The 12,313-nt window shown below is 40.3% G+C and overlaps 1 protein-coding gene across 1 annotated transcript in view; it reads left to right on the top strand.

Annotated features, from left to right (window-relative positions):
• Window positions 1–12,313, top strand: part of mast3b (microtubule associated serine/threonine kinase 3b) — a 65,084-nt gene that overhangs the window by 36,506 nt on the left and 16,265 nt on the right. The window contains exons 10-15 of the mRNA XM_071524320.1: window positions 4,824–4,925; window positions 5,714–5,846; window positions 8,609–8,676; window positions 9,329–9,420; window positions 10,514–10,722; window positions 11,773–11,911. Coding sequence (XP_071380421.1) covers window positions 4,824–4,925; window positions 5,714–5,846; window positions 8,609–8,676; window positions 9,329–9,420; window positions 10,514–10,722; window positions 11,773–11,911 — 743 coding nt within the window. The remainder of the gene's footprint in view (window positions 1–4,823; window positions 4,926–5,713; window positions 5,847–8,608; window positions 8,677–9,328; window positions 9,421–10,513; window positions 10,723–11,772; window positions 11,912–12,313) is intronic.

A 12,313-nucleotide genomic window follows, 5' to 3' on the forward strand; every position in this document is an offset into this window, starting at 1 on the left:
CCTGATTCAGTCTTAGTGTTGGAGCAGGTTGGAGAAGTTACGAGTCTCTGGGTGAATTCAGTTTGTTCAGTACTTGACATCAGTGGAAACGGAATAGAAAATGAACCCAGGCAGAATGGTAATTCACCATGACTGACACACTGCTGAAATTCAAGATGCACAGTCAGTAAAATCATTCTGTTTTAATGAGATCATTTTAAATCTTTGCGTTGCGGAAATGTCCATCTGAACACATCTGATTTGTACTCGGTTAACTGAGATGATTTCACTTTTTTCCAGTGCAACTCATTGTGTTTTTTTCCTGCTTTTTTCACAATATTGTTATATGTGTAACCCCTTTAGTAGCTTCAAAGTTAGAGAAAATTTTTTTTTACATACTGTACGAAAACATGTCATCCATATTCTGTATCTGCTCATTCCAACGCTTCATTGAAGCTACATCACTCTTATACTGAGTGAAATATTCAAACCCAAGGCGCCATTTTTTATGGCTGCCCCATGTAGATGTTTTGTGCATCATTTCCCTGTAATTCAGCCTGACATGTTTGGTATCTGTGGAAACCTTGGGATCTCGACTAGAATTTAAAACTTAAGAATTTAAACAGTTCTGTGTTTGAACAAAGCTTGGCCTGCAAAACCATAGAAAGGGGTAGAAGTGTTTAAAGAAAATTCTCAAAATACGTGAAACTGCATTGGAAACAAGTGAAATTACTTACCCCCATTTACAGACTTTTCATATTTGCTTCAAGACTGAATACAAGAATAAGTGACTTGTTAAGATGGACTTTTTTTTTTTGAAAGTCCATGATAGAGTTTTCCCCACCTGGCATCAGCAGTCTTTGAGGTCTTTTGGCGGCTCGCGGGCCAGGCTGTGTGAGCAGACCAGTTGGACCTGAATACAAACCACCGTGTCACTGTGCTACTCCTGCAGACTGTCACTCCAGCCATCTGCAGGAAAGGCCGTCGCTGACTCATCATCAAGATACCCCCCCCCCCCCAAACAAACACACACACACAATCCCAGATACACCCAAAGATAATCCCACTACTATAATCGGAGAGCGGTTTGTGTGTTTGTGTCCCACCATGGAGCAGAGGAGACAAGGAGAGGAGAGGAGACAAGGAGAGAGGGGAGGGGAGAGGAGATGAGACGAGACAAGACGAGAGGAGAGGAGAGGAGAGGAGAGGAGAGGAGGCAAGGGGAGGAGAGGAGACAAGACAAGGAGAGGAGAGAGGGGAGGGGAGAGGAGAGGAGAGGAGACAAGGAGAGGAGAGGAGACAAGGAGAGAGGGGAGGGGAGAGGAGACGAGACGAGACAAGGAGAGGAGAGGAGAGGAGGCAAGGGGAGGAGAGGAGACAAGACAAGGAGAGGAGAGAGGGGAGGGGAGAGGAGAGGAGAGGAGACAAGGAGAGAAGAGGAAAGGAGGCAAGGAGAGGAGAGAGGAGAAGAGAGGGGAGACGAGGAGAGGAGAGGAGACAAGGAGAGGAGAGGAGGAAAGGAGGCAAGGGGAGGAGAGAGGAGAGGAGACGAGGAGAGGAGACAAGGAGAGGAAACAAGGAGAGGAGGGGAGGGGAGGAGAGGAGGAGGTTATAAATTCTAGTTCTAATAATTGCTGTTGGTCAGATGTCTTGTGTTCTCTGACGCACTAGTTGGGCGACGGCTGCATCATATTTCTCTTCCCGCCGAGCCCATCTGCTGGGAACACATTGTCTTCTTATATATTTATTTTCCATTTTACAGTACAAAGTCTTCATGGCTCTGTTGTGTGTGTTCTTTTTTAATTCTTTTTATCTCGGCTTATGTTTGATGAGTCAGTGATTCCTCCTCAGACGTCACTGCAGGACTGAATCTTGTATGTTATTTTTTAAGCCTGTTTTCTTGATTTAAAGTCACCGGCAGCTGAACGTTTAGCTTGGCTCTTCTTTCTCTTCTTCCTGCTTTCCTCCATTGTTGTTGTTGTTGTTGTTGCTGTGACTTCCTGCTCTGCGGCCGCCAGCCTCACCTTGATAGACACACCCGGCTCACCGCTGGCCCCGCCCACAAGACACACCCACAGGAAATGGTTTACGCCCCGAAAACATCCCCAACATAATTGAAAAGTCAGTTTCAGCCAAATGGGGGATTTAGCATTTATACTCAGGATGAGAGACAGACTGGACAAAAACTAAGAGACCACATCACAATTTTCAATTTCACAGTTTATGGGTATGTGTCTGTTTAAAATCCAACTTTTGATATTATTATTATTATTATTATTATATAAGAATTCAAACATGGAATAGGAGTCTAAAATAAGTTAAGAGGAAAAGGTGTCAGCTGAAAACCTGGAATGTAAAAGTTTAAAGCCGGGCGGCCCAGCAGTGATGTTCCCTCCTCTCCGGCTCAGCTTCCCCCCCCCCGCATCTCATCTCATTATGCGAGTGTCGGCTCCGTCGGCGGTGTAGCTGTCCTCGCTGGAAAAAAATGACCGAGGCAAATGCACAGAGTTTCTGTGTGTAGATGCAGACTGGAGATCAGACCCGTCAGACCCGGACCGCTCCCTGCTCTCTGCTCTCTGCTCTCTGTGCAGGATGTTTCGAGTTTTCAGGTTTTCAAGTTTTCGTTTTATTAGTCATATGTAGGTTAACACAGGGGCAACAATACTATGAAAAGTGCTGGACGAGGGTCAGGTCAGCTCAGCAGTAAAAAAGAAAGAAAAAAGAGAAACAATAAAATAAAATTAAAATAGGATAGAATATAGAGCAGTATACATATGTAAAGTGAGATCTATGGAGAGCTGCAACGGTTAATCGGTTAATCGATTAGTTGTCAACTATTAAATTAATCGCCAACTATTTTGATAATCGATTAATCGGTTTGAGTAATATTTTAAGAAAAATAAGTCAAAATTCTCTGATTCCAGCTTCTTAAATGTGAATATTTTCTGGTTTCTTTCCTCCTCTATGACAGTAAACTGAATATCTTTGGGTTGTGGACAAAACAAGACATTTGAGGACGTCATCTTGGGCTTTGGGAAACACTGATCCACATTTTTCACCATTTTCTGACATTTTATAGACCAAACAACTAATCGATTAATCGAGAAAATAATCGACCGATTAATTGACAATGAAAATAATCGTTAGTTGCAGCCCTAGATCTGTGTACATAAAAGTGACAAGTGTATTGCACAGAGGGTATGTATCAGTCCTGGTTGAATAGCAGCCGTCTGTGGAATAGTGCAATTTTTATGTAAATGGTTCAGACTGAGGATGTGTGACTGAAGTCCGTCTGAAAAACCTCTTGCCTTGGCTTTTTCTTTCGTTTTTAATTTTTTAATTTTATGTTATCGATTGCTAGGGCTGGGCGATATTTCAATATTGCTTATCATCTTTCAGTGGAATCATATCATGGTGATTTTGTGATATCATGACTCAACAATTCTGCTGTCTAAACTGATGATAACAAATTGTATTTAAGAAATTCGGTATGAAACATTTTAAGGAATATTATTTGCAAATTTCAGTTTTGTTTGACGTCACACCTAACGTTACCATTCGGTTCAATGGGATGAACATTAATTTGATCATTTAACATGCGATTTTTGCATACGTGAGCCATATAATAATACTGATATAGAAAAAACTCCTTATGATTATCGTGATACTGATTTAAACCATATTGCCCAGCACTATCAACTGTTTTCTATTATCCACTTTCACTCTAAGGCCTTTCAGTGTGTTTGATGTGTTTTTCTTGCTTTTTTACCTTCGCCGAGTAAGTTGGAAGGAGGTTTATTTTCAGCTGTCTGTTTGTTATCAAGATTATCTCAAATAGTTATGAATGGGTTTAACTGAAATCTAGTGGACAGAGAGACCTTGGCTCAAGGATCAGTTGATTAGATTTTGGTGGTGAATCGAATCTGGGATTTTGCAACATTTCCACTGTATTTTTGCTATAACTCTTACGCTGCGTTGATGTGCTGGTGGGAAAATCCGACATCTGGGATTTCCAAGTTGGCTGCTAAACAGCGTCGCATTCATGTGCTGTTTTGTCAGAAAATCAAACCCAGAAGACAAACAGTAAACAAACATAAAGCTTTTACGGAGGCTGCAGCTCTGCAAATTTGAGAATTGTTTAGCGTTGGCGAGGTTTGTGCTGAACCGAGTGCCTGCTACTCTGAAATGTGCTTTTTGTCTGTTTATATCAGTGGTTCTCAACGTGGGGTCCGGGGACCACCAGGGGTCCTTGAGGGGGTTCCGGGGGGGTCCCCAGCAAACTGATGACTTGTTAAACTTCACTTGACACAATAGAGAATGTAGAAGAAGAATGACTGTTTCGATCATAGTTTCACTGTTATCTCTCTACCTACAATAGAGATAGTCATTGAATTCTGGACAAAATCCTATCTAACAATAAAAATATTCTCAGATTTGGGTCTGAGAGAATATATTTCATCAAATGGGGGTCCATGGCCCTAATGTGGACTAAATTAGGGGTCCTTGATATGAAAAAGGTTGAGAATCACTGGGTTATATTGTTTCCTGTTATGGTATCTTATATTTTAACCTTATGAAGTGCTTTCTCTGGTAGTGTTTTGTGTTTAAGCCGCTACATAAATAAACATAATACACACATTGAAACACAAGCTCTGGAGCCCATACTATCATCATCTGTGAAGACTTGTTCTTTCTTGTTTTCATCTCTTGTTTTTGTATCTGTATCGATGTCCTTTGCTCTCTGATAAATGGTTTGTGATGAACCTGCTGGTTAAAAGCATGTTATAAATAAATTTAACTTGACGTTTTTTTTTTTTTGTCTTGTTCCTTCCTCTGTGTCGCAGGCGTACGAGCGCTCAGAGAGCGAGGAGGTGACCGTCATCACCCAGCTGGTGAAGAAGATCCTCATCATCATCTCCCGGCCGGCTCGCCTCCTCGAGTGCCTGGTGAGTCCAGGAGCAGCAAATCTCTCCCTGATTGAAAATGAGATTAGTTCGGTGGAAGCGGACAGATGTCGCTTCACGTTAAAGCGGGACTGAAATGAGATTCTGATTACCTTTATTCTCGCTTCGAGCATAGATATTTGTCACTAGAATATGAAGTTGAATCATTTTTGAAGAGAATATATATACAGATATGCAGATGCTTTTGTTTTTGCTTATTTTAAGTGTTCCCTCCACACTCTGGCTCTTTAGTTTGGAAGGGAGTGGTCTCTTCTTACAGATGTATTCATGACAACAGTGATTTGATTTGCTTAACACACAATTAACACTTTAATTTAAATGATGTAGCATAATGTTAAATCAGTGACAGGAGGATAGAGATTTGACACTTGCTCCTCACATTATACTATTTATTCTCTCTTCTTATACACTTTATTATCTCTTTATATTAGTTTTATTTATCTTATCCTGTATTTCTTATGTAATGTCTTATATGAAACACTTTGAATATGAAATGTGCTATATAAATAAACTTGCCTTGCCTATAGAAAGGGGTTGCACTTTTCAAATATTGAGTGACAGTTCATAGATTAATCTGAAAATGTAACTTACTATATAGACTTATAGTGAAATTGTTGGTTTTCTTTTTGAATAATAATATTTTCCTGTTTTGAAGTCAGTCTGGCAGAAGATTAGGAGGGAGATTTGATTCTGGGCACAAAGTGAAAATCTGTCATGATCAGATTAGTCTCAGCCGGTCGACACTAATGAGACCTGGCTGCCGTTGACAGGAGTTTGACCCGGAGGAGTTTTACCACTTGCTGGAGGCGGCGGAGGGCCACGCCAAAGTCGGCCAGGGAATCAAGACGGACATCCCACGCTACATCATCAACCAGCTGGGTCTGACCCGGGACCTTCTGGAAGGTAAAAGGCCGTCGCTGCAGCAGAGCGGCTTGATTTGTCTGAACTAGAAACTCGGGCTCTGTTCACACTGCAGCCCCAATTCTGATTTTTTTTTTTTTTATTTTTTTTTTTTTTGATCAAGGTCTTTTTGTTGTAATTTTTCACATTATGTCACAGGTCCAAACAGGTCCAACAGAAAAAGAAAAGGAAACTTAATCGAATCCCCCACCCCCCAAATACCAGACTAGGGCTGCAACTAACGATTATTTTCATTGTCGATTAATCTGTCGATTATTTTATCGATTAATCGATTAGTTGTTTGGTCTATAAAATGTGGATCAGTGTTTCCCAAAGCCCAAGATGACGTCCTCAAATGTCTTGTTTTGTCCACAACCCAAAGATATTCAGTTTACTGTCATAGAGGAGTAAAGAAACCAGAAAATATTCACATTTAAGAAGCTGGAATCAGAGAATTTTGACTTATTTTTCTTAAAAAATTACTCAAACCGATTAATCGATTATCAAAATAGTTGCTGATTAATTTAATAGTTGACAACTAATCGATTAATCGATTAACCGTTGCAGCTCTATACCAGACATGCACATATAAACACTATACATAGCCAGACATCAATAAAAGGAAAATAAATAACACTAACAATAAAAACACAAATAGCATGAAATGACAGAAAAATTGGTTACATTATCATGCTGTCAGCTTCCATATCCTCAACAAAGGTTAAGAAAGGCTGCCAAATTGTATGGAATTTCCTAGTAGACCCTCTGACAGTATATCTTAATCTTCTCCAATTTAAGATGGTACATAACTTCCCTGATCCAATGACTATATGTCCCAATTCTGTTTGTTTTTTTTCGCCTCATGTGACTCAGATCTGATGTTTTCTAATCGATGTGAAAATATAAAACATCCCTTTCCAGTCACTATAACTGAAAATTCAGAAGGTGCAGTTTCACTGGGGGTTTCCAGAGAAATTGGGCAGGGAAAATTATTTCAAATTCTGTCTTTTTCTGAACTCCGATGGAAGGGTGATGATTTATATTTTCTCTGAAATGTCAAGAACTAGACTCTGTGTTGAAGTATTCTGGTGGACAGTCCCTCCTACACCCTAAAATCCCATTTCTACACATCTGTTTTCACTTTGATGGAACAGATTGATTTGCATAGAAAGAGGCTCATACCATAACCAAAATGTGTTTGAGTGGGAAAAGCGTGGGTCCGAAAAGTAGATGTGACATCCTCTGTTATTGTTACTCTGACGTGTGTGACTTATCGACTTTGCTGTCAGTTCATATTAATGTGGGATATGTACGGTGGCCCTGAAGTGCAAAACACGACATTTCACAAAAGAAATTAACAAATCTCAAAATACATGAAACATACATTTGTTTTGTGATTTGTGAATTTGTTTTGTGAAATGCAGTTGTCGCTTGTACTTCAGGGCCACCGTAGATTTGGGTTACATCCTAGAACAGAAATGAACAGTCATCCAAAAAAATCAGCTATGAGCAGCGAGTCAGACTTGAGCAGCAAAGTGATATGAGACTAGATATCGTCTGGGATTTTGTTGTCTCAGTATTGTGAAATAACTTAAATGTCACTTCTTCCTGGCAGTAAAGGCTGCGTTACAGTAAAGTGACACAACTTTCTGAACTTATCAGCCTGTTCTGGCTGAGTAAAATGAACAATAATTTTTTATTTATTTTATTTATTTGTTTATTTGATAGGGACAGAGCACGTTAATGAACATCAGTATAAAAATGCAAGATGTAAACATGCCGGAGTTAGCAAAAATGCTAATTTACATCCGTAGTCCCTAGGCAGGTAGCAAAAACAGGAACATTACAAGTGACAAAATACAAATATACAAATACACAAGTAGAAAAAGACAAAATACATTGTACAACATGTCAAGTTAAAAGTGATCACAGTTCTGGTCTGCCTTGAGCCATTGTTTGAGATGGGTCTTAAAAGTGGGATATGTAGGACACTCCCTTATTGCAAGTGGTAGGCCATTCCAATATTTACTTCCCTTTACCGACAGCACAGTTTGTCCAGATGTGGTGCGCCTATGTGGCTCCTCACAGTCCCCTCTAGTGGTGGCCCTGGTGCCAGTGCCACTGTCAGCCCTCTGTTCAATGAATTCATTTAAAGGTGGGGCAAGCCCATGCAAAGCCTTATACATAAAACAAGCATATTTGACATTTTTGAAATTCTCAAAGCTCAACAAATTATATTTTTCCAGAATGTTACAATGATGAAATGAGAATGTTTTTTTTTTTATCAAAAACTTTTATGGCTTTCTTGAAGAGTAATTCTATTGTTTGAAGTGTCATTACACCTGTAAGTGACCAGTTAGTGAAACAGTACTCAATGTGTGAAAAAATGATTGTGTAAAAACATCCTGGCAGAAATTAACTGTCAGAAATAAAATTTTGTAAATCAAATTTGCATTTGCGAATTGGCTTTACCTGCTCATCATATCCACGTTACTTATTGCTGATCACACATTACTTATTACTAATGATCATTACTAAGTTTCAAAATGTTCTTGTGTCTAAATATTGAATACTGATCCCCAAAATATCCTCATATTATCAATATCGAGGTATTCAAAAATTCTAAGATATTGCGATATTTGATTTTGTCAATATCGCCCAGCCCTACTTGTCAAGTTCGCAGGACAAAATGCCTAAACATGGATGAGAGTTCAGGATTCCTTGCCATAATGTCTAATATTCTCTCTGTTCCTGGTTTTTCTTAGACATGGTTCATCTTGAACAGTACGACCCCAATCCCTCAGTGTCTGTGGAACCGGATGCCACAGTGGAGGTAAAACATTCGCTGTTATTACTGACTGTACCTGTGGATCCACACAGTCATTGATATCAGGAGTGGTGATGGTTTTACACAGGATTAAAGGAAGAGATGTACTACAAACATCACACATATTTTCAAATGTGTCAGTTGTTTTAAATCGGTGTTGAAGCGTTGGTGCTGAGCGTGTCAACAGAGGATCAGGACGGTTGTTCTGTGTGGTTTCTGGAACCACAGTGACCTATTTTAACGCAAAAAGGATATCATGAATATTTTAAATCGCCGTGTTCTTTTTGCGAAGTAGGCTACAGGAAGCCAAGACATGGATGAGGAAAATGTAATTGCCCTGTAATCCACGACTGCAAACTAAGCGTGTAATTTGTCTAGTAACACACAAATGTTCAGATATATGGGAGAAATATGAACCGTATAATATAGTGTATCTGGTCTCCAAATGTATGAAGCAGGCTGCAGAACAGAAAATATGATAACGTTGCTTATCACAGTGTGGAAATGGTGCCACTGGTGCTGCTGACACTTCAAATCTGCCACCTGCACTTTTTGCCAGAAGCATCAATTTCGGAGCATCAAATGATCATCACTTACTGCTCCCACTGTGTTTCAGCCTCTAACACTTCTACTATTTCTACTATTTTCCACCGAATAGAATAAGTGTCCTCAGACGCTGACCCCGACTCGAAGGAAACCTCTCGAGAGTGACTTCGAAACCATCAAGCTCATCAGCAATGGGGCTTATGGGTAAGGAGTCTTTTTTTCTTTTTTTTTGGTTGAAAGCATTTTGTAGTCAATTCAGGCTGTTTTTGATGTAGAATATTATTTATTCATTCTCCAAATGACTCTTTGCCATCTGCCATCATTCCGTTATTTTTTGTCTTTTACCGACTGTCACAAAAAATCCTTAGAAAGTTCCTCCAAAAACTGGGTGGTGGGGTGGATTGGGAGGATGAGTAGGAGAGATCAGGGGGTTGGGAAAGGGGAGGGCAGTTTTATATTTTGTATATTATATGATGATCTTGTATTATGTATACCAGAACCTTTTGAAAATTCAATAAAGAGATGTTTAAAAAAAGAAGAAAGTTCCTCCAAAATTGAAAGGGAGCCAACCTTAGGGTTCCTCACCAGAGAAAAAAAATCTCTCAAGGGTTCCTTGAAGAACTCCCATATGCTAGAGGTTTAATGGAGGCACCGTCAGGGTTCACAGACTCTCTGTCACTCCTTTTCCACCAAATTAGCTCTAGTTCTTGAACCGGTTCCGTTCAGGATTCTTGGAACCTTGGTGCTACCTAGCGAACCGACCCGCGTTTCCACCAGTTTTGAGCTGGAAGCATTGTAATCAAGGATGCGTCATCAGCGGAGGGCGTTGCACAATGCACACCGGAAGTAAACAGTATTAGCAAGATGGCGGATTGCATTGATTACCTGCAAGCTTTTGTTCTGTTATTACAGATATTTGTTTTTATCCAAAAAACAAGCATGGATCAACTATTAATGATAAGAAGACGTAGACAACTATTACGTGCAATTACTTTCCAACCTGTAGAATATGACACGCCCACTGATGTCATTACGGTTCACACTTGAAAACCTGCTATTTTTTGGTTCCAGCTGGGAACCAACTTTTCCGGTTCCGAACCAATTTATTTTTGCTCAGAACGGTTCAAAATTAGGTGTGCGAACCGGAACGGAACTTCATTCTTTATTCTTTATTCTTTATTCGGATCCCCATTAGCTTCCACTACAGAGGTTGCTAATCTTCCTGGGGGAACCCGTTCCATGTTGGTGGAAAAGGGGTATCTGAAAGGTCTAACGTGGGTCCTGTGGTTTCTGTCAGTGCCGTCTACCTGGTCCGCCACAAGGAGACTCGCCAGCGCTTCGCCATGAAGAAGATCAACCGGCAGAACCTGGTCCTGAGGAACCAGATCCAGCAGGCGTTCGTGGAGCGAGACATCCTCACCTTCGCCGAGAACCCCTTCGTCGTCTCCATGTTCTGCTCCTTTGAGACGCGGCGTCACCTCTGCATGGTGATGGAGTATGTGGAAGGTAACTGAGACTGATGGACATTTACACTTTAGGCATTTAGCTGACGGTCTTATCCAGAGCGGCTTACAGTGAGTGCAACAGGAGAATAAGTTGAAATTCCTAGATCATCAACATTAAGGTGATGTTGAACTTTGGTAGTAGCTTGGGACGTGTGTCTTCCTCCATGATAAAACCCCCAAATCAGTGATTCTGTGATCTGTTGCTCCGGTAGAGGAAACTGGAGAATTGTGGGGTTTTTTCTCTCTCCATTCACTGTCATTGTCTGGAGGAACAGTCTGAAAATCACTTCTAGCACATAAAGGAACACCAACAAAGCAGATTCTGACAGTATATACAAACAAAACTAGTCATGCTGTTGAATTGTCGTTAGGTGAATCACTTTCTTTATGTTTATTAAACCTTTAAGTTTGAACAAGTGTAACACTGAAATCCAATCGGAGGAAACTTATGCTGATGGAACGAAGAAAATAATACATTAATTCAATAATTGTAAATAGGTGAAAAAAGGTGGGAGACAGGACTTTGACAAAGCAGATTCTGCCAATAAATAAAAAACGAGTCTCTCAACTATAAATTGGCCTTTACAAGCAGCTAGTAACAAGGAGTGCAAGGGTCAAAGCCTTGACAATTGATAACAAATATTCCTGTTGCTTGGAAAGTCAGTTGGCCACAAGGAGGCAACGAAAGCAATTTTATTTTATTTTTATTTTTTTATTTCTCCTTTATTTAACCAGGTGAGTCCCATTGAGATGTTCATCTCTTTTGCAAGGGAGCCCTGGCCAAGAGAGCAGCAAACAGATGTTACAAAAAAACAAAACAAAACCACAATATAAAATTACAAGGAATACATACAAATATACAAATCACACAGTATACAATCTCAAGTAAAACAGCTACAAACTTCAGTTTTTAAACACTGCAACAGACTTTTAAAATCACCCAGAGGGATGAAGTGATCCAGGTTTGCATCTTTCTGGAGCTGATTAAGGGAAACGGTTAATAAAAATGAGCATCAGCCTGTAGTTTTATGGTTTGGTGTTTTTGTTCCAGGTGGAGACTGTGCCAACCTGCTGAAGAACATGGGTCCGCTGCCTGTGGAGATGACCAGGCTGTACTTTGCAGAAACGGTCCTGGCCCTCGAGTATCTTCACAACTACGGCATCGTGCACAGGGACCTCAAACCTGACAAGTGAGTACACAAACCAACGCCCACTCCGCTCCTCTTCTAGGGTTTTCCCACTGGACTTTACTGGTCTCTCTGTGGGAACGGTGCTGATTCAGTGCCAGCAAGTCCTGGCCCAGCATCCTTTGGTTTATCGTTGGAAAACTGAGAAGTCGTGGTGCGGTTTGTGTAGGAGAGCAGCATGTAGAAGCTAGTGTTGTCACGATACGCAGGTTTTCAATAACAATACTAGGTTTAAAGGTTCCATATTTTACTAAACAGCTTGTAGAGTCACGTGATTTTTAAATAAGAAAAACGCAGCAAAACGGGAGGTTTTTCAGATTTCTCAATTTCTCAACTGTTAGATATAGAGTGTATAATGGTTTTAGCGTAGTCACACCTGCCTGGGACCAGCACAGTAAGATAAGT

The sequence above is a fragment of the Centroberyx affinis genome, unplaced genomic scaffold (genome assembly GCF_046629955.1).
Source record: "Centroberyx affinis isolate AG114_WGS23_722 - 3 ecotype Tasmania unplaced genomic scaffold, CSIRO-AGI_Caff_v1 ptg000106l_1, whole genome shotgun sequence".
NCBI classification, from domain to species: Eukaryota; Metazoa; Chordata; class Actinopteri; order Beryciformes; family Berycidae; genus Centroberyx; species Centroberyx affinis.